At 50.5% G+C, this 26,436-nt stretch overlaps 1 protein-coding gene across 2 annotated transcripts in view; it reads left to right on the top strand.

Moving 5' to 3' along the window:
- Positions 1 to 301: 301 nt before the first annotated feature.
- MYLK (myosin light chain kinase) overlaps positions 302 to 26,436 on the top strand; it is a 111,755-nt gene continuing 85,620 nt past the window's right edge. Inside the window, exons 1-7 of one of the 2 annotated variants that reach the window (XM_032406703.1) lie at positions 302 to 477; positions 1,034 to 1,240; positions 5,144 to 5,278; positions 8,330 to 8,482; positions 20,844 to 20,981; positions 23,000 to 23,197; positions 23,951 to 24,200. In XM_032406703.1, coding sequence (XP_032262594.1) covers positions 381 to 477; positions 1,034 to 1,240; positions 5,144 to 5,278; positions 8,330 to 8,482; positions 20,844 to 20,981; positions 23,000 to 23,197; positions 23,951 to 24,200 — 1,178 coding nt within the window. In that variant the 5' untranslated portion in view covers positions 302 to 380. The remainder of the gene's footprint in view (positions 478 to 1,033; positions 1,241 to 5,143; positions 5,279 to 8,329; positions 8,483 to 20,843; positions 20,982 to 22,999; positions 23,198 to 23,950; positions 24,201 to 26,436) is intronic. The other variant, XM_032406704.1, reaches the window with a different exon arrangement.

The following is a 26,436-nucleotide window of genomic DNA, read 5'->3' as shown; positions in this document are numbered from 1 at the left end:
GAACCACACAGGGGCCGAAACTGGACAGCCTCGCATCTGCTGCCGAGAGAAAGAACTGCTCCAGTACCCAGAGAGGGGGCTCCCCGACCTGGGCCACAAGTAGCCAGCCTCCACCCCTGCGGGAGTCCCAGCCAGAGTCGTCCGGGGACCCACCGAGGAAGGCCCTGAGGAGCCCCGTCCTACAAAAGACTTCCAGCACCATCACCCTGCAGGCTGCAAAAGTCCAGCCAGAACCAAGAGCACTGGTCTCGGGTGCCCCCTCATCTTCTGGAGAAGAGAGGGAGAGGCCAGCTGCGTCCCCCCCAGCCATCCTCCCCACCAGGCAGTCTGGCCTGGGAAGCCAGGAGGTGGTGAGCAAGGTTGCTACAAGGAAAATCCCCATGGAGAGCCAGAGGGATTCCACCTTCCCCAAATTTGAGAGCAAACCCCAAAGCCAGGAAGTCAGTGAAGATCAGACAGTCAAGTTCAGATGCGAGGGTGAGTAGAGCTAAAGGTCACTGTCCCGTCCTGCCCCACCAGTGTAGCCCCGGGGTGGCCACTCCCTCCGTCAGCACAGTGGTATCCACCCAGCTCCTTGGACTAGAACCCAGCCCACCCCAGAAGCCACCTTATAGGAAGGACTCAGTCTAGTAACGTGCCTTGTTCTGGAGAAACACCCAACAGTGGCCCATTGTTCATTGTTGGATATGGCATCGGCCCTGTGTCCTAATTCTAACCACCCTAGAGGGGAAAACCCATCATCACCATCACCATCAAAAAACAAGCCACAGGGGCTCCTGTGCTTTTCTCCCTTCTGCTGGCTTTGGCTGATCTGGAGACCTGGCTTGTCGCCCTGTGTCCCTCCTCCCCACGGACGCTGCCTCCATCTTGAGAGGTTTACTCATGCACAGTGCAGGGTGAGGGGTAAGAGAGCCTATTCTGCAGGAGGGCATCTCAAACCAGAACGAGCGTCTCCCTCAGGTCCAGCATCCTGCCTGCCCCACAAGCACAGTGCACTCTCTGGGAACCCCATGTCCTTCACCTCGCCCTGTAGTTTCAGGGACCCCGAAGCCTGAAGTGACCTGGTTCCTGGAAGGTGCCCCGGTGAGGATTCAAGAAGGCATGGTTGAGGTTTATGAAGAAGGCGGACGCCATTACCTCTGCCTGCTGAGAGCGCGGGCCAGAGACGGTGGGACCTATAGCTGCACGGCCTCCAATGTCCGAGGCCAGATGTCCTGCAGTTGGACCCTCCTGGTGAAACGTGAGTACGCGCCTCCAGTCACCCTGGGTTCTCTGCGGGGGGGCCATCCATGGGGTGCCTCCTACCCTGCAGGAGTATCACCTCCTACCACCCCCACGCAGGGTGTACAACCCGACAGAGGCAGCATTCCCACCCACACGCCAAGGCCAAAGTCATTGCTCCAGGACAAGTGACTCCTGATGAGGAGTTCACATCAGAGTCACCTCAGAACAAGCATGCCCACCCCCATGCCCAGCCCTGCTGACAGCTCCCTTTTCTGGGTTCCTCAGCTGTCCAAGGAGTGCCATGACTCACTTTTCTAACCACAGAGAACCAAACGTTCCCTAAATATACACGTTGAGAGTCATATGAGATGATGTGGGATCCCGCATCTTCTATGTTTGTTGTAATATCTGTTTATAAAAGTTGTGCCTGTTTGTTGTGGGGGATTTAAACACAATATAGTTTTATGACTCAGAAATAAATGATATTTTAATGTTTTTAAAACAAAATCAACATTGTGCTGTTTGTATACTGCTTTCTGTTCTAACTTGCTCATGTTACATAAGCATCGTTCTTACACTACTTCTTTCTATATTACTTAATATTATTCAAAAACATGATTTTAATGGCCATATAATGTTTCATAGAATAGTGTATCTGATTACGCTTGCTCTTACTGTCGAATATTTAGACTGTTTCCATTTTTTCACTATTGTAACAAAACTGTGATAGATATCTTTGTACCCATCTATCTCTCTTTAAAATTTCCTCATTTTAAATGCTATTCAGGGACCCTTGACCCATTGAGGAACATATTAAACCACAAGGATAGAGTCAGCAAATTTCAGGCTTTTAGAAGTTCAATGGACAAATAACCTTTGTCTATTTTTTTTTCAACAAATAAATTGCAAGAGAAAGAGGAAGGGAGGGACAACCTTTAGGAAACTTAGGTGAAAAGATACGTAAGAGATATCAATAATCACAGTCTTTGGACTTTGTGTGGCTCCTGACTGAGACAACTTTAAAAACTTTTTTTAATGAGAACACCAGGAAAATTTGAGCATTCACAAGGTATTTGATATAATGGAATTAGTGCTATTTATAAGATATGATGGTGGTCTTGTGGTTATTTTTTTAAGCCTTTGTATTTTAGAGATATAAATTGAGTTATTTACTGGTGAAATGATACGATATTTGCTTCAGAAATAATCCATGTGTAGTGGGAGTTGGTGGGGGTACAAATGAAATGAGATCAACCGTGAGTTGATAATTATTAAATTTGAGAAACAAGTATATGATAATCCACGGTACTGCTCTCTTTCCTAGTGTGTGTATTTGAAATTTGCCACAATAAACATTTCCCAAAAAAAAGAAAGGAAAAGAGAAGAACTTAGTGATTCATCCGTGCAGTAGGATTCCATGCAGCCAGTAAAACAAATATGGCTGACCTGCGGACTCTGATGGTGAAACATGTCCAAGATACTAGTAAGGGAGGAGAGCCAAGTGCAGAGCTGTGTGTATCATATGCTATTTGCATAAAAGGAAAAGAATCTATGTAGATATGTGCAAACAGATGCTTATGTGTGCATAAAACATTTCTGGAAGGGTCCACACGTTGCCTCAAGGAAAGGAAACTGGGGATGCTTAGGAAGAGGTGGGGGGTAGTCTTACTTCTCACTGCATGCATACTGTTGATTTATTTCTTAATTGGGATTTTCACTATGGTCATGAATTTCTTTGTAAGAAATAGTATCCATTCCATTTGGAGGTGGGAGTGCCTGTAGGGTTCACAAGTCCAAGCACCCGAGCCTCGTCATCCCAGGCTCTGTGCAGGGGACGGACACATGGCATCAGGTCCGCCAAAAACCAGCAGGCTTTTCTTGGAGTGGTTGTTATTATTATTAAATGGAAGCTGTGCGTCGAGACTATACTTGCAGCAAGTTGGGGGTGAAAGAGAATGTGGTCTTCAAAGCTGCCACAAGAGCTGGGGCAAACAGGTTGGGAATTAAGCAGGCTGCCAGCGTGGCTCTTCTTACAACGGTCAGCTGTTTGTTTTTGAATGCACGCTCTTCAGAATGTTGTAAGCCTTTGGTTAATTTCCAGAGTTCTGAAAAAGTTGATTTCGACTGTTTTTGCCAGTGTTCTTGTTTCTTGTATGGAGGAGCGGATTTTCAGGAGCCCTTACTCAGCCATTGCAAAAGTACTTCTGGGCTCCCTCTCCCTCCTGGAGATACTGACTGTTCTAAAACCTTTCCGGATGACTTCGCCAAGATGCAGGCCACCTGATCCCTACTATCATGCTCTGGTGAAGACGGAAAGAAAATCTGCCTTTTTCTCAGTGGCCCCTGAAGCTCCCACTCTATTTCTCCACTGTCTTTCACCCCCAAACTCACTGCAGGTCTAGTCTCGATGCCCAGCTTCCATTTGATGGTAACAGCTAACACTCCACAAAAGCTTGCTCAGTGTGCCAGGCTTTGTGCTAAATGCTGTACTTCTGTAAAGCATTTAGTTATCCATTTTATATCCTTTTATCCATTTAGTTATCCCAGTGGTCTGAGGAGATAATTGTAGTCACACCCATTTTCCAGGTGGGAATACCGAGCTGTGATGAAGTTAAATGACTTGTCCAAGGTCACATGCCTGGTAAAAGATAGCATATTTCTAACCCATGTTGGTTTGACACGGAAGTCCATATTTTTTCAATGGCTCCCAAGGCATCTCCCTGTGAGGGAATGTGACGCCGGCTGGGGAAAGGGATAGAGGTGGCCACAGCTCTCGAGGTAGTCTGTCCATCCCTTTCCTCAGTGCCAGTCCCAATCAGATGCCCCATTGTTCTGACTTAGCTGCTCTCCCCCAGCCTCCTCTCCCTGTAGGGGAGCTCTGGTGTGGAGGAGGAAGTGGGGACGCAGAGTCAGAGAGCGGGGTGTAAAGCCTGCCTTCGCCATTGGGCTGGACTATGAGAAATTACTAACCTGGTCTATAAAACGAGTTGAAGAAAGCGACCTCATGCCCTGTCACAGTCACATGTGGGAATGTCCCTGGCACATAGTAAGCCCTCCTGTACCAGTTTTTGTCCTTAAACCCCTCACCACTGCATGGGATAGCTTCTCTGAAAGGCACCGCTGAGGCCTCTTCTAATCACCAAATCCCTTCCCACTTCTCGGCTGTCAGCCACCTTGACGTTTCTGCCGCGTGTTCTGCTCGTGGAAGAGACGATCTATCCCTATTGCTCTTAGTTAAGGCCCCCCCAAACTACAAAATGCTCCCCAGTCCACCAATGTAGAGGGCTTCTGGAAAGCTCAGCTCAGTGGTTCTCAACGAAAATATGCATCAGAATCCTGAGGGAACTTAGTAATGCATAGTCCCAGGCCCCCAGCAGTCCCGAGCCGTTGGCCAAGGTTGGAAAACTAGGACACATGTGAGTCTCTGTCATTTGATCCAGTCTTGGAATTGGAAAAAATAACACTTTAAAATTGAAATGTCCTCCCTGGTGGGCATATTGTCGCTAGAAGTACAAAGATATTCTCAAGGTTGTGCAGGTCCGATGGGATGTGTTAAAGGAGAGAAGGGGCACTGGGGAGTACAGGGGGACCAGGACAGCAGGCAAGAAGGAGCTCTGCGGATGCTCCAGGACGGCAAAAGGCAAGCCAGGATAGGAGGTGCCTGAGACCCAGAGGAGAGGGGGCAGGCCCATGTCCTGAGCATTCCCGGACCTGGTCTGTTTTGTGACCGTGAATAAGCCCCTGCTGCTTTCTCGGCCGCAGGCTCCAGGTCTCCACACCCGTGGTGCTGCCTGCCTCCAAGCCAGGATCCTGAGGAACCCTGGGTGCATCTGCCCGCGAGGCTCGGGTTGACTGCGGGCCCTCAGCAGAGCACATCAACTGTGGTCTGAGATGGCTTGTCTGTCCTCTGCCCTTGCAGGGCTGGCCCCGACGGAGGTGGCACCCTCATTCTCCAGGGTCCTGAAGGACTGCACTGTCGTCGAGGGCCAGGACTTTGTGCTGCAGTGCTCTGTGCAAGGGACCCCGGTCCCCCAAATCACTTGGCTGCTCAATGGTGAGTTCCCCCCGCTCTAGACCCCTGGGCCCTTTGGCCCTGCTTGCGTTCTCACTTGGCTTGCCCCATTTATCCCTCAGAACCTACAGGGTACAGAGAGCTCACGGGACTGTGGCGTCTGCTATCGCCTGGCCGGGGACACCGGGCAAGTTGCTATTCCTATCTGAGCCTTGAGCTCGTGCAACACATGAGTAACATCAGCTGCCTCCCAGGGTGGTGGTTGTGAAGTACATTAGATCCTTTATATAAAACAGCTAATGTACATGGGTGTACAGGCAGTTTGGTTCATTTATGTGGCCAGGCTCGTAGTAGGCCCTCAATAAATATTTGCTGAGTCAATAAATGAACAAATTAACAAATTAGTGAACCATACTAGAAGTTACTCATGGAACCTCGCCTTTTATTTAGTGGCACTTGGTTTTGGGATTCATAGACAAGTAATTTGTTGTAATGTTATAGTCCTATAGAGACATGCCAACTTTTTTTTTTTTTTTTTTTTGCCAAGTAAGGCCTTTTGAAAAAATTAGTTATCATATATGATCACTCTTCTCTCGGTAAAAAAGCCTTTCGATTCCAAAAGTATGGGAGGACTCTAATTTTAGAACTGAGAACAGTCCATCAAATTGATGGCATTGAGCAGGGTCTGCTTTGGAAACCCCTGCTTTGGGGACCCACAGGGAGGATGAAAGAGGACTGCCAGTGAGGGGACCAGGGCACTTAGCCTTCTCTGCCATCTAGGGGTCGGGGGAGCTCGGACACCCCCCTTCACCTCTCCGGGCATCAGCTTCTTTATGAGTAAGGAGATGGGCTGGAACAGAAGGTTTGGGACCTCAGCCAGCTCTCAGGGCTGATCGAATAGGCTCCTTAAGGGACAACGGCACCTGTCACCTATGCACCAAATAGCCCCCAGCCGTTTCTACACTATTGACGTGTTACTTGTGAACCTTCCCAGTTGGTATAAAGTTTGCTTAGGCTTTGCTAGAGATTATCTCTGGTCAGTGAGAGAAGGTGCATATAGTCTTCCTGTTGTCATCTTCTTGGGCAAATAAGTGACAATTGAGGTCACCCTTCCTTCCACCCCTCACTATGGACAGAGCTTCTGTTGGATCCCATGACTGACTACAAAGAGGCAGCCTCCTAGCAGCTGGAACAGAACACGGATGTTAAAGACTAGTAATGGATCTGAGTAAGAGAGTTTCACTTCCATCTGGCTCAGAGTCCAGACCAGGGGTCAAGAAACATTTTCCGTAAGGCCAGATAGTAAATATTTTCAGCTTTGCTGGCCATACAGTCTCTGTCACAACTACTCAACTCTGCTGTTGTGGCAGCACAAAAGCAGCCAGAGACAATATGTAGATGAATAAGTATGGCAGTGTTGCAATAAAACTTTATTTATGGACACTGAAATGTGAATTTCATACAATGTTCACAGATCACGAAATATTTTCCCTTTGATTTTTTTCAACGATTTAAAGTCCGTAACAACTATTCTTAGCTTTCAGGCTGTACAAAAATAGGCTGCAGGTCAGATTTGGCCCGTGAGCAGTAGTTTGCTGATCCCTGGTCTGCACCCCTCAGGACCTGGAAAAGCTACCCCACCTTTTTAATTCTTGGTCAATCTTGGCATTTCCACACCATTGCCACTAGAGGGCGATCGTGCTCAAGTTCCCCTGGCTGCTAACCATCTGGTCGTCCCAGTCTCTGGCCAGGGAGAGTTCCGTGTCTCCCAATTCTGAGTGCCCTGAGCCAGCAACTCCTTTCTGGGGCCACTATTCTATCCCATGTGTGTAGGACCAAAATGAGTTATGCTCCAGTAACAAAAGAGGTCTTAAACACTGTGTTGGCACATTTCGACAGCAGAAGCACTTTGATGGCAGTCATGAAATGTACTGGTATTCTCAAGGAAGAGATGTGTTAGAGTGTCTTTTTTTTTTTTTTTTTTCCACAAAAAACGAAGAGCAGTGTTCAGTCCTCTCAGTAGCCCGATCCTGGCCCCTGCCTTTCCCAGCTCCCAGCCTCACCTTTATGAAGGGCAGAATCTCTTCCCTCCCGCCCTATGACATGCTTGCTTGGCAGTCTCTGCAAACTGTCATGGAGACACGAGGTGTTGCTATGTGCAGAAGAAAACATTGCACTGCAGGGAGAGGACTTCTTTCTGTACTTTCTCCTTCCCCTCACTGCCCACCCCCAATTTTATGAAGTGCAAACCAGGACCCTGGGGCCTGACAAGGGAAGAAACTGACAGTCGCTTCCTATATGGTAAGCAGACACATTCCTGCTCTGAGGCCAGAATCTTCAGTAATGAGATTTTTTTTTTCCTGGAAATGAAAGCTCACATCCTGGAATGATAAAGTCCCAGGGACATATAGCATTAAGGAAACCACTGAAGTTCATAGCATGCACTTCTATCTCCATGCAGGGCTTTATGTGACCTGAATAAAGGGCCTCTCATGTTAGGGACTCTGGGAAGAAGGGGCCTGAGTCATTTTTAGTTTCCCATATTTATCTTTTCCATGAACCCTAAAATGCACCAAAATGCACCTAATTGCAGCATCAGGTTGAGGTCACACACTTGCTTTCTGATGAATATCTGCAGTGGGAAATGGAATCATTATTTCTGGAGACATCTAAAAGGAGCCAGGAGCCTCCTGTTGTCTGGGTGAGGCCTGTTGTGCCTGAGGCTGGGCTATGGGCCAGATGACCCTGTAAGATTCTTTCCAGGCTCAGAATTCTGTGGAGTCCAGGCTGTGGATGTGGGGACTGTTTCTTTAAACAAGATGCAGAGAACTCTGCCCCCTTCCCTCCTGCATTCGAAATGCCTCCAGAATCTCTCCCCACAGTCCTTCCAGCCCCAGCCTCGCTCCTGCACCCCAACAACCACTGCCTCTTCCATCTCTCTCCCGAACACCTGTTTTCTCTGTTCCCCTGGCTAGGGGAGGGCCTGACATGTCGTCAGCCCGCAGTGGATCTGAGCGAGCATGGTGACATGACAGCAGTAGCCCCAGCACTGGGAGCCCCCTGGCCTGAGTCTTCCTGTGCTTCCCTCCACAGAGCAGCCCATCCAGTACGCTCACTCGTCCTGCGAGGCCGGTGTGGCCGAGCTCCACATCCAGGACGCCCTGCCGGAAGATGATGGCACCTACACCTGTCTGGCCAAGAACACCGTGGGGCAGGTGTCCTGCAGCGCCCGGGTCACTGTCCATGGTAGGAGCCTCTGGGCACCTCTCTAGAAGCACCTTTGCTGCAGACATCTGCTTGGGAGAAAGAGCACACTGCACCTGAAGGGAGGCAGGTGGAGGAAATGGCCTCTAGAGGTCCACAGTGACAAGGCAAAGGCCCGTTCCCCACCCCCTCACCCCAGCAGGGCTGAGGGAAGATGCAGGAGAAAGAGGCAAGGGCTCCCTTGGCTCAAGAAGCTTCCAGTGTGGTAGGAAGAAGTCCTCGCACATTGAAAGATGTCCCAGGAGGAGTACTCACATACCCCCTTAGGACTTAGGGGTCTCACAAATGCCACCTCCCATGCTGGGGGCCACTGGGTAACAGAGTGCTGGTACTGAGGCTTCGAGAGGGTCCCAGGTTGTTCCCCTTTTCCTTCTGACCCTGCTCCTCCCCACCAGCCTAGGCTGGTTTTCATACATCAGCAGCCTGGTGTGCAGTAATCTGATTATCATGCTCATCCATTGATCCTCGCCGAGCCCTTAGTCCCAGGAAGTTCCAGGGGAGTCACGGCACTCGAGACAGAGCTGTCTGGGCTGTGGGGTCGGCGGGCATGGTGACAGTGCCCAGGGAATGCTCCCTGGGGCCAGGGTGTCCAGGTAAGCCTGCCTCCCCATCCTCCCCGCCAGGCTTGGGCCCCCGCTCCTGTGTGTGGCTGGGGCCTGGGGGCTCTGCTTTCCCAGCATGCTGGCAGGAGACCATGTCTCTTCCCTCTGTCCCCCAGGGTTCAGGTCTTGTGGGGAGAGTCTCCCAATAACGTGAGCAGCTGCCTTCTGGGCGGCCACAGGACCTGGTTTCACTGAAAAGGGCAAGGGGAAAATCATGTGCTGGGTACTGCACTAAATACTTTCTCATTTAGACCTCAACAGCCGTGGGGAGGGCCGTGCGCTCCCTGCTTGCCCTTATTTTAGACGAAAGGGTCTGGAGGTCTCAGAAAGCTTATGGAACTTGCCTAAACACACAAGCTGGTAAGTCAGACTGGGCTTTCAGACCCAGATCCTCGTGACTCCAAGCCTGTGCTCATTCCTATGCTCTGCCCTTTTCCAGAGTGTGAATCCACCGGCCCAGAGGGGGAGCCTGAGCCCTGGAGGCTGGGCAGTGTCACCCCTTGTGCTGACGCTGGCTCTGTGACGCTCTCTGCCAACAAGGGGCACACTCCCGGGCCTCCCCCGTTTCTCTGAAGTGCTCTGGCATGGAGTCCTCACCTGCCTCCTCTTCCTTCCAGGAAGCTGTTCACACCCAGGTGGGAGCCTGACTCTGGCCCCCTGGGAATCTGTCAGCCAGAATTGTGGCTGACGTAGCTATCCTCTCTGTCCCCACAGATCTCCTTTCATGGCTCAATAAGGGGCCTCAGGAAATTGTGATAATGAAACAAGAAGAGATCTGAGCTTCATCTTTTTGGGCCAGGGGAGCGGCCCTCACTTTCCCAACAGGGGGCTCTCCTTGGAGGTCGTTGTGGCCTACTCCAAAGCCTAGTAACGGGCAAGAGGGCCAGAGTGACATGTGATGGGTCTGTTGCCCAAGACTCTCTCCCTGCTAGCTTCAGCCAGTGGCCCTGCTAATCCAGTGCCTATCCCCACTTGCCTGGGTTTAGATTGGATTAAAGAGACCCAGCTGAGCTAATAGTCCCTCGGTGGGGGGGGTCCCTAGATGAAGGATCAAGGAGTCTTTGGGGGCGTCCTCCTTGTCCCCAGGTCTGTGGGAGTAGTAGGGCCTGGGTGACTGCCCATCCAAGCATGTTTTAAAGCCGAAACAGGTCCCCAGCAAGAACTCTGCCAGAACCTTTTGGGTTTTCTCTGAGAACAGCCCTGCGTGAGTGAGAACTCCCTCCCGGTGTGGGGATTTGCTGGCCTGTGAAGGCCAAACAGAGGCTCAGATACCATAAATGGTGAAGCAGGCTGAGAGACGCGGCCGCATGTGCGGGCCGCAGGGCTGGGCTGTCTGCACGGGAGCGAGGTGGGCTGAGCCTGGCACAGTGACACCCCCTGGCTCCCTGCCCCAAGGCGCTCGGGCAGCTCAAGGCCGTGTCCTGCACCATCCTCAGCCGTGGACTTTTTCTTACTTCATTGGCAGCTCCTGGGGCTCCAGGTCTGTGGGGGCGGCTGAGGGGTCGGGGCGACCTCAGGAGAGACGTTTGTTCCTACTGTACCCAGCATGGTTCCGGCCCCTCCATTGCTGCCCAAGGCCTGGCCTTTCCGCTAACCCTCAGTGTGGCACCAGCCCCAGTCCCATCCTGGCCGTGGAGCAGACTGGCCGGGAGTGCATCCTGCTGCACCACCAGCTCGCTTGGCCACAGGGGTGCCATTCCACCCCCCGGGCCTCGCCTTCCTCTTCTGTGCAGTGGGGACACTGATAGTCACAGTCCCCAGTACTGAGGATTAAGTTAATAAATACACGTCATGTCCTCAGAACCGAGGAAGGGCTCAGTGTGTGCGGTTGTGATGATTGTCCAACGGACCCCCCCCAAATTTTACACAAGGTAAAATCTTTCAAAATGCCAAGTCTAAGCAGTTTTACCAAAGGACCAGCTTTGCCACAGTGGGTGGGAGGTTGTCTGTCCATCTGTGTGCCTGTTAGTTTGCTTTTAGTAAGGGCGAGAATCCCAGAATCCTAGAGGGAGGGAGGCACCCGGCACACACTAGAGTCTGAGGAGGACCCCATTGTAGGGGCTGTGGCCACGAGAGGGCGCCCTTGAGCAGGGCGCCCCGGCCGTCCGCTTTCCCGGGAGGGGGCCGTTTCCAGGGCGGCCGTGCTGCAGGCACACTCAGTGGAGAATCCCAGCGATGCTCCGCAGAACGCCAGGTGTGGGTGCTCTTTCTCACCTCGTTAGCCTTTTGCCAAGGTTTTGCAATCATCCAGAAATCGCTGGCCCAGCACTCTGATGTGATTTCTGCGGCCACTTCACCCAGCTTTCTCTGTCTCCTCTCCTCTGCAACCCCTTTCTCCAAAATCTGCCTCTCTCCCCAACAAATGTCATTTCCTTTAGGAAGCCCTCCCTGGGAGCCTCCCTTATCATTGTGCTTATTTTCCAGCAAATCTGCACTGAGCCCCTGCTTTGGGCCAGACATCATTCTGGGGAGGCCGCAGTGAGCAGGACAGACAAGCTCTGTCTTCCTGGCGCGTGCGTTCTGATGGGGAGACACACCATAATCAGCACCTAGTTTAATCAAATACTGACCGAGAAGGGTGGAAAGGATCCTTCTGGAGGATGGGTGAGGACATTGTGTGGTGAAGGAAGGCTCTAGGTGGAGGGGACTTTTGAGCAGAGACTTCAGTGAGCTGGAGAAAGAGTGCTCCAGGCGGGAGGGGCAGCAGGTGCAAAGGCCCTAAAATTGGGAGCAAGGTCAGCCTATTCAAGGAATAGCCCCTATAACCAGGGTGGCTGGAGGAAGGTGAGAATGAGTTCAGAGAGAGGCAGGGGCACCTCAGGCAGGGCCACTAGGGAAGTAGCCCACATTTTATTCTAACTGTGGGATTTCACTCTAATTGCTTGTTTAATTGTCTTCTCTGTGAGACTGTCAGCTCCCTGCAGGCAGGGACTGTGTCTTACTCATTATTGCACATGGATCCGGGCCTGCTATGTGAGCAGGTGTTCAGGGAATGGATGAAAGCACATGGCGGTAGGCAGCCTCCCTAGACGTGCAGCAGGGCGTCCCTCTACCTCTTGACTTCTCTGGGGGCTCAGTGCTTGTTGGAGTATGCAAGAAACCCACCAGCTAGCTCTCAAGAGTCCCTCAACAAATATTCCTTCTGTCCTCCCCTGACCCCAGGATTAAAAAAATCCCCAATAGTTAACCAGGCAATGAAAGCCTTTCCCCACCAACCCAACCCAAGATGGAGACCAAAGGATGATTAATCCAAATTCCTGCAGAGCCCAGGAAGATCAAGGGAGAGTAAATATTTCAGTGTGTTTGGACTGAGTCATTGGGGTGGGGGAGAGACTTCCTCAGGCTAGAATAATTTATCTCCCCCTGAAGTATCTTTGTCAAGGCTAAAATTCTTAAGTGACTAGATCTACTAACTTGCTAACTGTGCCCATTTTGACTTTAGTGTCTCAGCCTAATGGTGTTTATTTAACTGAAGACTTGCTGGGCCCTCCTAAAGGCACCTAAGGACATAAAATGTCGGGAAATTTTTTAAGAAACTGATATCTAGAGTAAAAAAATGAAACTTAGATCATCAGTGGAAGTCCAGTTCACTCTCAGGTTAGTGACAGGCACTCGGTGGGATAGCTGGGAGCCCTGACAGCTTCCCACCCCACCTCTCTCCCAAGTTATGCTCAGGTACTTAGGATGTTATATAATCTGTCCGATGGTGTCAGGTACGGACTCTCCCCTCCATAAGCTTACAAGCACTGAAAACAATTCTAATAGTTATATTAACTAAAGAGAAATGTATTGAAGGATAAACATCGGCTTTAATTTTTTTTTGTCTCTTAAGACCCTTAGCCCACCCACCACATCTGTCCCAAAAGTCTTTTAAATTCTAAGAAGGCAAGCAGATAAGTGTTATCTTATAACCAATATTCTAGTTTTATATAGTTTGAATACAACAGAAACGGGGTTGTGCACCATGTGGGTTCTTCGTGTTGCAGGAAGACTTCTGAGTTTATGTTTGTACATATGTGTCCATATCATAGAACTGGGGCCTCGTTTTACTAATTGGACAATTAGAGAGGCAGAACTGTCTAGTTCTCCAGCCCACTGTTGGCCTTATCTGTCATTTACTTGCTTGGAGTCCTTGGTCAAGAATGCCATCAGAATTACAGCCTTGTGTCCCTAACAGCAGAATATGATCCATGCTACGCACATACGGTGGAGACAGTGGTTTCCAAGCACTCATCGGGAGGGAGCACTGGGAGCTTGGCTACTGTACCTTTACGTTGAGAGTTTGGTTGTTAACTTCTGAGTCAGTCAGAAGGCTGTGGTTGCAATGATTCCTGCTTCCCCTCCAGCAACCCTACCACTACTGGTCAGAGATCTTTTGGGGAATGTCATATGTCACTCTTTCCTTTTGTTCTTTTCCTTGCACACTTCTTTTTTTATTGTTATGTTAATCACCATACATTACATCATTAGTTTTTGATGTAGTGTTCCATGATTCATTGTTTGTGCATAACACCCAGTGCTCCATGCAGAACGTGCCCTCCTTAATACCCATCACCAGGCTAACCCATCCTCCCACCCCCCTCCTCTCTAGAACCCTCAGTTTGTTTTTCAGAGTCCATAGTCTCTCATGGTTCGTCTCCCCCTCCGATTTCCCCCCTTCATTCTTCCCCTCCTGCTATCTTCTTCTTTTTTTTTTTCTTAACATATATTGCATTATTTGTTTCAGAGGTACAGATCTGTGATTCAACAATCTTGCACAATTCACAGCGCTCACCATAGCACATACCCTCCCCAATGTCTATCACCCAGCCACCCATCCCTCCCACCCCTCACCACTCCAGCAACCCTCAGTTTGTTTCCTGAGATTAAGAATTCCTCGTATCAGTGAGGTCATATGATACATGTCTTTCTCTGATTGACTTATTTCGCTCAGCATGACGCCCTCCAGTTCCATCCACGTCATTGCAAATGGCAAGATCTCATTCCTTTTGATGGCTGCATAATATTCCATTGTATATATACACCACATCTTCTTTATCCATTCATCTGTTGATGGACATCTTGGCTCTTTCCACATTTTGGCTATTGTGGACATACCTTGCACACTTCTATTCCCATTTGCTTCTTAGGTTCTAGAGAAGTCAGTGGGAGGGAAGAAAAGCCAACAGAGCAAGGCTCTTTTTATGACACAGAAGTAGAAGTTTTGCTGAATCACCAAGTAGGTTTATTTGGTTAGGAGAGACTTTTGTTGGAAGAGAAGTCAAATACTGGGGATTTACACCTTTCATAAATGCCCTGCAAATAGGAAGGGGCTGGGTGGAGGTAGGCTTCCTTTGAAGAGTCCTCAAGAGTCAACAGTCATGGCATGTAGGGAAAGGAGGCTAGTCTGTGATCCCTGGACCGTGCTGGATTTTGAGCACCAAATAAAGAAAGAAGGGAGGACTGTGCTTCCAGAGCTCCCCTTTAGTTGGTGATTTACTGAATTTCCATACTCTAACAAGGCTTGGAGTGAATCAGATTTGCTGTTGGAATGGTATTTTGCAGTGTAATGACTAAGCAAAAGAGCTCAGCAGTGGTTTCCAACTGTGCATTTGCAAGAGGTCTGTGTGTCTGTGCATGAGAAGCTTTAGGAGAGGGGAAGTTAGGAAGTAGGGGAGAGCCATTCCACATCCATTTTCATTGGGTGGTCACCTGTGAATCCAGGGATGCGGGCAAGCTGCTGCTGGACAGGGCCTGAGGCTCTGAGAGTGGGACTTAGTAAATGGCCCTGACAGCAATAGGCAGGGGTCCCTCTGTAGGGGAGAGTCCTTGGGGGGCTCCTTAGATGGTAGGGTGTTTCCCACCAACACCCTGTCTCTGTTTATGTGTCTGTGTCTTCTGTTTAAGCACTTTCCCACAATTTCTTGTTTTAATCTGAAATAAGTTTTAAATGAGCTGGGAGCCTGCAGAGGGCCATTTTTAAGGCAAGCCCCTCAAAGCATAAACGTGTATTTAATGCAAGTTCAGATCCAATCAGGGTGGCTAATAGAAGGAGAAGGGTGGAGAAAGCGCTTCTAAGGAGAAACCCCGAATTGTTTTTCCTGCTCAACCCGTGGACAGGAAAGAAAGGACCCAGAAGGGAAGAACGGGAGGATCATTGTAGTGTTGAAGGAGGGCTGAGATCACAGCCAGCCACGGGGACAAAGACTGCAGATGCTTCTAAATTTCAAGCCCAAGAGAAGCTGACGGCTTCGTTCATGTCTCCAGGTTTGAGGAACGGCTTATACGGGTTATTGCATAAGAATTAATGAGAAAGGCAACAAAGTGCACCTGTTGTGTGGGTATTTAGCTCTTTCTCTGAATAAGAGCTTTTCAGAAATAAAATAATTGAGTTAATACCAGTTCATGTGAGTCTTGTAAACCATCAATTAATGTTTTTAACGAGAAACTTTTTTTTTTTTGAAGATTTATTATTTGACAGAGACACAGCGAGAGAGGGAACACAAGCAGGGGGAGTGGGAGAAGGAGAAGCAGGCTTCCTGCTGAGCAGGGAGCCCTACGCGGGGCTCGATCCCACGACTGAGCCACCCAGGCACCCCGAGGAACATTGTTTTGACAGAAAAAAACTAATGGGTTAGAAGAGCTGACTTGTCAATTATTTCCTTCCCATCACAAGTCCGCTTTCCCCTTGTGAATGACCTCCACTTTACAGGTGGACAAAAGCCGTGCTCGGGGGTAAGGCGCCGCCCACCGAACCCAGCGAAGTAGCCAGGCCTGCAGCTGCTTCGGCCCCCGCGTTTCCCCCTCTGGGCTTGGGGACCCTGACAGGGTCTCTGTTTGCTACTTCTGCTTCCCCGAAGCAAGAAGTTAATGTGGAAGTTTGTGACAGGAGTCTTCAAAAACAGTTGCTGATGAGTCAAAACAGCAAAAATGGCCAAGGAGGAAAATGTCAGAGGGTCAGTAGGCGGGGAGGTCCTTCCTTTTCCCTCCATCCATCCCCTCTCTGCCCCGTCCTCTCTCCTGCTCCTCCCCATTCTCCAGTCCCGTCACTAGCTTTAATGGATACGGCATCATACTTGTCGTCGACAAACTGTTCCTAAGTATTCTTGATCTCAGGTCTTGTCTTTCCCCGGAGGCAGGCTTGATCCGTTCCCTTTCTCTCCACATGGAACAGGGCACCCAGTAGCTAGCTACTCAGTTAAATGACAGAGTGTGTCTGTGAGTGACTATACAGTCACTGGCCAGGGGACCAAGTACCGGCACCACAGGCGGGTTCACGTTCCATCTTTAATTCTGGGCCAGGACATCCAGGCGGCTCGGCCCTTCCTGGATCTCAGAGAGCGGGCGCTCTCCGGGCTTGGTCTCAGCACAGTGGCAGGAAGCACAGCTGTGGGGAAACCTGGGGTATATTTAGTCTGGCCCCATTTGAGCAGGGTGGCACATCTGTCTCTGGGTCCCGTGGACCCCTCCCTTGCCATCTGTGTGCTATGGCCAGTGCCTGCCCTCCCCACATGAAGGCGGCTCAGGTTCCCTGAGCCTCTGGGGCCCTCTTGCCTCAGACTCTGGCCCCCTCGCCCTGCTTCAGACCAGGACTGTGCCAGATGACAGCTAAAGCACAGGCCCAGAGGTGCAGCTCTCTAGGGGCACTAGTGAGCCTGGGCGCGGACACAAACTCTGACAGAGAGCTCCTGCTGGAATCTAGGTGGCCCAACCCAAAAAAGTGAGTTGGGTTAGGAAAGGGGAAAAAAAAAAAACAAAAACCGTGTATTTTTATACTTATTATGTGCCAGATATTATTCTAGCTGCTTTACATATGTTGCTTCTTTTAATCATCTAAAAAGCCTGCAGCATTTATCATGCATTGTACTGATGATGTAGACGTTACACTTACCAACACTGTAGCATTGAGACCCGATGACACTGTGGGTTGGGAAGCTTCTTCGGATCACACAGCCGGAGCTCCGAGTGAGTTCAGAGCACCACCTTCCATCTGTCTTCTTGTTTTATCCAGCATAAACGGATGCCATAGTGCATAGGCCACAGATGAGACAGAGTAATTTGTTTGACTTTGAAATTAAGTGCAGTACGCACATCTTGCCCTTTTTACCTGGCTTGGCCTTGCTCTGAGTTCGCTGTTCTCCCCTGGCTAGAGGCTAGGATGTGGGTCTGCAGATAAGACCTCTGTCCTTGTGGAGAGTTGGCCAGCAGAGAAGCCTGCTTCCCGTGGAAGAGATGGCCTCCAGAACATCTTGGCCTTGCCATCAGAAGGCCCGGGTACAAGCTCTAGGTCTGCCTGTGACTGGCCCTGTGACCTCGCGCAGGTCACTTCAGCTGAGCACGCCCTGGCCTCCCTCTCGGGAGACTAGGGTGGTGGGATTGGGACTGGGGCCTCAGGATTCTCGTGAGGGCTGCTTTTCTCAGGCTGCTTCCAGAAAACTACTTGCCCCCAGACTGAGATCCTCATGGCTCCTTAATCCCAGTGCAGAGTGTGTTTGTGGGAGGGGTTGGTTGGTTTCTCACCCTGTGAAGAATTTGGGGTGGTTGAATGCTAGGGATGACTCAGCCGTTCACTAGCCTGGACTCAGTCACGCTGATCCCATGTGACCCCAGTCTGTAGGTCTGAGGCCAGGTTCATTCTGCACACTTACTCCCAACCACTTCCCTTTGCCCTCTTCCCAGGCCCGGGGCCTGGGGAACACAGGGCAGGGCTGGGACGGCGGTGCCAGGGGACTCCATGTCTCCCAGGCCAGGCGCCCACAAAGCAGTCATCCCATTCATCTGTCTCCTGGAGGGCGTGCAGCCAGGTTGTTCTCAAATTATTTTACATATATCCCAGGAGAGTTTTAAGCAATACATTTGTATTTCTAACAGTATTTGCCTTGTGTCATGTAAAAAAAACAAAAGAAAAAACAAACAAGTCTGCAGTCCTTGGGTGAGGGCCCCATCTCTGTTCGTTTGCAGCTGATAACCCACAAGTAATGGAGCCCAAGTGGGTAGGTGTGAGTCAGCGCCCGTGTCAGCCTCACACGGAAGGTCTCGTTGGTGTTGAGCAGTCGTACAAAGTATGTTCATATGTTCTCTCTTTAAAACTCCTGAGATTATACCGTTACTACCCTCAACACAGGTGAGGCCGCTGAGCCTTCAGAGAGAGGCCGTGACTTGCCCGAGGCCAGACCTGGGAGAGGGTAGGGGCCAAGGAGGGGCCGCCGCCAGCTCCAAGGAGGGTCTGATGTCCCCGCAGCACATAGGCATGCCCGTCTACACAGACCTCTGAAACTGGGGACTGGCTGAGGCAGCAGAGGAGCAGAACGGGGGGAATCTACACAGGCAGAAACATTTTGTCCTCAAGCCTCAGTCCGTGCAGGACCGGAAATTCCTCAACTCTCCTGAGGCAGCCTGCTTTCCTGGCCACTGCAGCCCAGACACAGCAAAGAGATCTCTGCACTTGGGTTCTGGACCTCCCCGAGCCCACGCCCGGGCCTCGGGTCAAGGGAAAGTCTGCCTGGCTGCCCCTCTGACAAAGGCAGCGATGCTGGGGGCTGGGGCGGAGGCGGCGGCCAGGACGCGAGAGCACATCCCCTGGTCTCGGACCGTACGGTACCCTGGCTCCATGCCCTTCACAATGCGCCTGCCTTGCGGGAGGTTTCCCTGCAGCATCCTGAGCCTTCTCCGCCTCTCCCGTCCTCACTCCCAGAGGCCACACCTGGAGAGCTCTGCAGCGGGCCCAGTTTTGTTTTGCGTGCCAAAAGTTAGAAACTCAGTACCAATTTAGAGTTCTATTTTTCTCAGGTATATAAAACACCATGGAGATGTATGCCCATGGCTACTGGCTTTCTGGAAATCTGGTATATGTGGCCCTTGCTAATAAGAACCCAAAATACCAGAGTCCCTTTCCCCCAAAACTTAGAGTTTAAGTTAGAGATATCCTAGCCCTCTCCCTCCCTACCCCTGCCCCTGCCAAAACACAAAAACAAAAAAGCTCGGAATGATTGAAGGTCCAAGCCACCTGGCTCGCAGGGCAAAGGGCAAGATCAGAGACTGGGCAGCCATGAGCTGGTCCTGCACCAGGGCTGTCCTGTGTGGGAAGGTGACGCTGGCTCAGCCACTCTGCTGCCCCTTCCCCTCTGGCTCGCACGAGGCAAGTCGAAGCCCAGCTTGGGGAGCATTCCAAGGATAACAGAAAGCCTATTTGTGACCCCATCTCCCTGGAGAACTGAAACAGGGTGAGTGGGCCAGCCCTGAACTCAGAGAGTGGTTCTAGCTTTTGTCTTTGACTAGCTGGTATATTTCCTCCCTCCCTTCGAGACTTTCTTTCCCCAGTTTTTACTAAGATAATATTGATGTACGATAAACTGCATATATTCATGGTGTTTAATTTGAAACCTTCACCTATGAAACCTTCACCACAATCTTAAGAAATGAGCATCACCATCAACCCCAAATGTGTCCTGATGCCCCTTTACAATCCTTCTCCATAAGCCCCAGGCAACCACAGATCTGCTTGCTATCCCTAGATTTTGCATTTTCTAGAATTTTATATAAATGGAATCATCCAGTATATACTTTTTCTTTGGCTTCTTTTATTCAGTGTCATTTTTGTGAGATTTGTCTGTTGTAGTGTTTCTTGTTAGTCTGTTTCTTTTTATTACTAAGTCGTATCCCACTGCATAAATACAGCACAGTCTCTTTATTCATTCACTTGTTGATGGCCATTTGGGTTGTTTCCAGTTTGGGGCCGTTAGGAATAAGGCTGCTATGAATGTTTGTGTACAAGTCTTTGTCTGGAAGCGTGCTTTCATTTCTCCTGTGTAAAATACCCAGGGGTAGAATGACTGGATCGTATGGCAAATGCATGTTTAACTTTTTAAGAAAGTACCAAGCTGTTTTCAGAAGGGTGTGTACGATGTGTGGCTCGGCAGCGTGTGAGAGGTCCCGGCGCTCCACGTCCTCGCCCGCACCAGTGCTTGGGATGGCCGGCCTTTTTCATTTGATGAGATCGGGCGCGCTCAGGGTGGGATGGCCGTAGACTGGCCTTTTTCATTTGAGTCACTCTCATGAGTGTGGCGTCTTTGGCTTTCTTGAGGTACTTAAAATCTCATGGGAGGGTGATAGAGCATCACACAGCCATAGAAAACGACAAGGAAGCTCTTCACTTCTGTTTTACGAAAGGCATCAAGGTATATTGTTAAATGAAAATATAAGACATCAGTCAGTGCATAGAGTGTGCTATCATTTCTTTAAGAGAAGAAAACGGGAGAGTATAGCTATTTGCTTGTGTGTTATATACATAGACCATCTCTGGCAAGATGAACAAGAAACTGAATATTGGTTGCCTCTGGGGAGAGGAGCCTGATAGCCACAGGTCAGGGATGGAAGGGAGACTACACATAGTCTTTGGTACTTTTTAAATTTGGTGCCATGGGAGCATATCACTTATAAAAAGGTGAGTGAAATTAAAAAAAAAAAAAAAAATCTCCTAAGATGGCAGGTGTTGAAGTTCTCCTGAGGAAGCAGAGCCCCAACTGGGCTTGGCCCTTTCCCGGCTCCCAGGCAAGAGCATTGGCATGCCAAGCAGAGAAACAGGCTTGCCTTGCCTCGTTGCTACTGATCTCCAGCCCCTCCCCACATGCCCCACCTGCTAGCAGTCAGCCTCTGGCAGAAGTCCAAGCCTCACCAAAGCTGGGTGCCCAGCAGTCCTCTAGTCTGTGTTTGTCGAATGAATATATGAGTGTTCGCCCCCCGTTCTGTTGTCTGCCGCACAGAAAAGAAGAGTGACAGGAAGAGCGGGTACCCTCTGCCCGCGGCTCCCAGCAAGCTGGTCGCGCCCCTCTTCCTGCAGGGCCTCTCCGACCTCAAAGTCATGGATGGAAGCCAGGTCACCATGACAGTCCAGGTGTCAGGTCTGTCTCTGCATCTCTCTCCTTGGGGTAGATGGGAAAACAGGCGCTGTTGCTGTGTGCGCTTTGCTCCCCCACGTCCTGCTCCGATCATCCCCCCACCAGAAAGTCAGCAGGGGACCATCAGGCAGCGGACCTGAAGAAGTGGAGCCTGCTGGTCCCTCTTTTCTGCTTCCTCTGGGCAGGATTTTCTGGATTCAAGGTCAATTCACGGTGGTCCAGAGGAAGAAGATGACCATAGCTAGCAGGGTAGGGATTAGTGGGGACACATAATGGGGCTACTGTAGCTGGAAGATTTTGAACACTGGCGCAAAACCAGCTGATGTGAGCTTCCCAGCTCTTGGAAGATACTTTGTTGCTCTATTCAAGTTTAAGGTGAGAAGATAGAGCAGAAAGAGCAGAGGTTCTTCTAAAACCAGGGTGGGGGGGCGCCTGGGTGGCTCAGTTGGTTAAGCGACTGCCTTCGGCTCAGGTCATGGTCCTGGAGTCCCGGGATCGAGTCCCGCATCGGGCTCCCTGCTCGGCGGGAAGTCTGCTTCTCCCTCTCCCGCTCCCCCGTCTTGTGCTCTCTCTCTCAAATAAAGAAAGAAAATCTTTAAAAAAAAAAAAAATAAATAAATAAAACCAGGGTGGGGTGACAAGAGCATGTGACCAGCAGCCCAGTGGGACTGTCACAGTTCCAGCTAGAGGCCAACAAGAGAAGCCTGGGGACTCTGCTGGCACAGACTTACTAAACCGGCTTGTGCCCAAGCATATCCAGAGTTTCCTGTTCATTGCTGACCGCTCATCAGTCCCCCTGACAGCCTGGAGGCCACTCTCCTGGGCTTTAGTTCATCCTGAGCTGCAGAAGTAATAAAGATGAGCTGTGGGAGAACCAATGGGCTCCCCCTTTCGGGGATCCCCACACACCCCCAACTCCTACAGGCCTGAGGCAGCCCCATGACGGTCCCAGGCCTCGGCCTGGCTGCCTCCCCTGTCCACACTCCTTGAATTGACAGAAATCAGAGGTGTTCTGCTCCTAGCCTCCGTACTCGTGCCGGCTAACCCATCAGAAGCAGACCCCACTCTCTCTCTCTCCTTGAGAGAGCCTGACACCACACAGCCTCCCTCATCAGCCATTCCTGGGGCCTTGCTCGTCGGGAAGCAGAGCACAATGCTACCGCAGGGGCAACTCTCACAGGTGGCCATTGTTTTCTGCCCCACCAAACTGCTAGAATCTACCAAGGAAAGTAGACTGGTAAAACCTGAAAATGCTATCCACGCTGAGCTGTGTTTGGAAACTCACGCGAGCTGGTGCCCGTGTCCACCCTCAGACCCAACATTTGTATGGCAGAAAAATGAGATGCTGACTTTTCCTCCTGGTGAAAACCGACAGAGGAGTGACTGCGAGGTCACCATGGCATTGCCTGGACGTGCACACACTGTGCGGGGCAGGGCAGAGCGGGAAATGCATTCGCTTCACACCCAGGGAGCCAGTTACCATGTTCCCAAGCAGCTTGAATTCTGACTTTTTTCACTTCCCATCCTTTCTGGTTTCCGCAAATCTGTTGTTAAATAATTATCATGAATATGCATTGAGCACTTTCCTCATGCCAGATGCTATTCTAATCTGCTAGAGATTTTATTTATTTATTTATTTTGGGGGGGAGCAGAAGGAGAGGGAGAGAGGGAATTTCAAGCCGACTCGCACTTAGCGTGGAGCCTGATGCGGGGCTCGATCCCACAACCCTGAGATCATGACCTGAGCCAAAATCAAGAGTCGGACGCTTAACCAACTGAGCCACCCAGGCACCCCTCTAATCTGCTATTCTAGTGGGCTGTTCCGGGAGACTGTATTAATTTATTTAATCCTCCCAACAAACCTTTGAGGAAGATATGGTTAGAATGTTTTGCGGATGGGGAAACTGAGGCATAGAGAGGTTAGTATTTAGTACAGTGTCACACTATTAAGTGCAAAGTTGCCACAGGGCCCAGGGAACCAACCTCCTGCCGGGTCTGCCTTCCCTATCTCCCCCGCTCAGGGAACCCGCCCCCTGAGGTCATCTGGCTTCACGATGGGAATGAGATCCAGGAGTCGGAGGACTTCCACTTTGAGCAGAGAGGCACTCGGCACAGCCTTTGTATCCAGGAAGTGTTCCCGGAGGACACGGGCACATACACCTGTGAAGCCTGGAACAGCGCCGGAGAAGTCCGCACCCAGGCGGTGCTCATGGTACAAGGTGAGGCTGCGGGGCTGACCAGGGTACGGGCAGGCGGGGGGGCGGGGAGGGGGTTGGAAATCCGTGCTGCCCTAGTGGGCCCTCCAAAAGCCGTTTGGAGGTGAGGAAACCAATTGAGCTGACTTGGTTTCTCCCATGGCCCCTGTGTTCCCCTGGTCCCATTCCAGCCTCCAAGGCCAGACTCTGGCTGAGTGGCAACACTGTTCCCTGGAGCCTTCTGAGGTCCTTGCCCTCTCTGGGTCATTGGTGACAAGTTGCACAGAGTGCTAGGAGAGAAATCTTAGGATACACTTAACAATTAGGGAGCGATAGCTTTTTTTCCCTTTTACTGAAATGTCGTGAACACACAATGTTACATTAGTGCAGTGATAGTTTTTGAGGCAAGCTGTGGCCCGTTAGGGTCCTTGCCTTTAGAGAACCTATATTTAAGAAGAGAGAGCAGGGAAGGACACATAAAGCAAGCGACAACTCAAAATCATACACATCTCATGTAGATCATTAGCACCTAGCCCAGTGCGCTAGGTTACCTCCCCTTGCTGTGGATATACAATATTATCCTGTCTGTATTATCCTCAGGGGACAGATTGGCCATGAGAAGGGTGTGCTGTAACTGTATATGCAATAAGAGTGATTTCTGGACCAGCTGTTATTTGGGTAGCAGGCAGTCTTTGACGTTTACCACCAGGGAGAGCTGAGTGGACCCTGTCTGCTGAAAGGCCTTCCTCTCTAATTCAACCCTTTGCCAACTTCCAGAGCCTCAGGATGGCACCCAGCCCTGGTTCATCAGCAAGCCCCGCTCAGTGACAACCTCCCTGGGCCAGAGTGTCCTCATGTCCTGTGCCATCGCTGGGGACCCCTTCCCCACTGTGCACTGGCTGCGCGACGGCAAAGCCCTGTCCAAAGACGCTGGCCACTTCGAGGTGCTACAGAATGAGGACGTGTTCACGCTGGTTCTAAAGGACGTGCAGCCTTGGCATGCCGGCCAGTATGAGATCCTGCTCAAGTGAGTCCACATGTCCTGCCAACTGCCTTTAACCCACTACCCCCCCACCAAACCTCCTGTCAAAGTTCCCACCCAGGACTAGGAAGCAGCAGAAACCCAAAATAAGGTGCGGCTGGGCTCAAGGTAAGGAAAGGGCAAGCTCAGTGCTGCCAACAAGCTTTCGTTTCTCCCGCTTCAATGCAAAGGTGTTCACTGAGCTCCTGAGCTCAGTTCCCCAGAGCCCCCTGTCTTGTTACATCTTGGCTTTTGTTCCCCTATTATTTGGTGTGTGGAGAATATGAAGGAGGGAAGAACGGATTAAAACTGGAAAAGCAACAGGATAGAGGGAATGTATTAGTTATCTCTGGCTGTGTAACAAATTACCCCGAAACCGAGCAGCTTAAAACAAGTTACCTTCTCACAGTTTCAATGGATCGGGAAGTTGACGCAGCTTTGCTGAATGATTTTTACAGTGAAGATGTTGGTAGGGACTGTCGTCTCTGAACGCTTGACTGAGGCTGGAGGATCCACTTCTAAGATGGCTCGCTCATAGGACTGCTGGCTTGAGGCCTCAGCTCCTTGCCGTGTGGACCTCTCCCTAGAGCTGCTTGAGTGACTACATGACATGGCTTCCACAGAGCTAGGGATCAGGGGAGGGCATAAGTTGCAACCTGCAGTGTCTTTTGTGATCTACCCTTGGAGGTCACACACTGTTACTTCCGCTATATTCTATTTGCTAGAAGTAAGTCATTAAGCCTGATTAGGTTCCATCTCTTGGAGAGAGGAGCGTCAAAGAGTTTGTAGACATTTAAAACCACTACAGGGAGGTTAACTATGCCCATTCCTTTTTTTCCCTCCTGTTTAAGGTTTTTCTAGATTACATGGGAAGGTAAGCTCCACGAAGGCACACTGCTTTGTTCCCAGTGCCTAGAACAGTGCCTGCCCAGAGTCAGCATTCAGTGCTTGTTAAATGAAAGTGATCCAGAAATGTTCTTCTACCTTGAAAATGCTCTCACGCTTAAAATCCCATGCCAGCCCTGGGTTGATGGAGACAGAGCGCCAGCCCCTAGGGTTGATGTAAGCACTGAAGAAGAGCGCTCTCCTGACCTTGACCCTGCAAACAGGATGTCATGCCACATAACAAAGATGTTTGGAGCTGCCCTGGCTCGGGTGCCCGGCCACTTTGCGAAGGACTTGCTCTCCTGGATAAATCATTTCCCTGTGCTGAGCACATCATGTTCAAGGCTCCGAGCTACATGCCAAAGCTACTGCCATGACTGAGCACTGTTCCTATAATAATAACAAAACCCAGGGTGTGGCCCACCACTTGGGTCCTTTCTGGGCATGTGCTTTATGCTTGTATCAGTTCGCTTTTGCTGCATAACAAACTACTTGAATACTTAGTGGCTTTATAAAATATAGTCATTTATCATTTCTTTAATTTGCTGGGAAGTTCTGCCTAGCTGGGTAAGACTTAGCAAATCTCAGCTGAGCTATTGCCATGTCTGCAGTCAGCGGCAGGGATGGCTTGTGGGCTGGCTGGTCATCCTGCTACCATCAGCAGTATGCATAGAACACACCAACAGCCTTTGCCTTACACCCAAACCAGTTATTATCGGGAAGGCAAGTCTGCCTCCAGAATAGAGAAGAGATACACTCTCCCTCCCTAGGCCAGTACAAATAATAGAAACTGACGACACATGAGACACGAGCTTGTCTGCATGGAAGGAGTCGTGCTGCGGGACAATACTTTCACATTAATGAAGCCAAATATCCTAGAAGGGAGAAGCTCCTTGTGGGATTTTGAGGACCATAGGCTGAGGTTTAGCAAATGAGTAAAGGCTTGACTGTCGAGGGCACGTTGAAGAGCTGAGCAAGAAAGGGTAGGGAAGAGCAAAGCAAGGGCTGTGGGAAGCCTGCCAGGCCAGAGTGGAGGGTTGCACTGGGAGGTCGGCAGGCAGACTGTCTGGGCCCAGCTGGGGACAGTCATAAAACTTACACTGTCCCAGCTGGAAGGGACTTCAGAAGTTATCTAGCCGACTCATCGTTTAATAATGGGGGAAACTGAGGTCTCAGGGTCATGGATTTGCTCGTGGCCACACAAAAGCAAGTAGCAGAGCCCAGATTGGAACCCTCATCTCTGTCTTTTAATCAGATTCTCTCCCATTCCTTATTTCTCCCAAGTGCATGGGAACTTGGGGAATCCAGGAGGTTCCACCGGAGTCCCCGTCCACGCAGCCCTTGCCCCTTTCCCCTC

This window comes from Phoca vitulina, unplaced genomic scaffold (genome assembly GCF_004348235.1).
Source record: "Phoca vitulina isolate PV1807 unplaced genomic scaffold, GSC_HSeal_1.0 scaffold8, whole genome shotgun sequence".
Lineage (NCBI taxonomy): Eukaryota > Metazoa > Chordata > Mammalia > Carnivora > Phocidae > Phoca > Phoca vitulina.
This window is presented reverse-complemented; position numbering and strand designations above follow the sequence as displayed.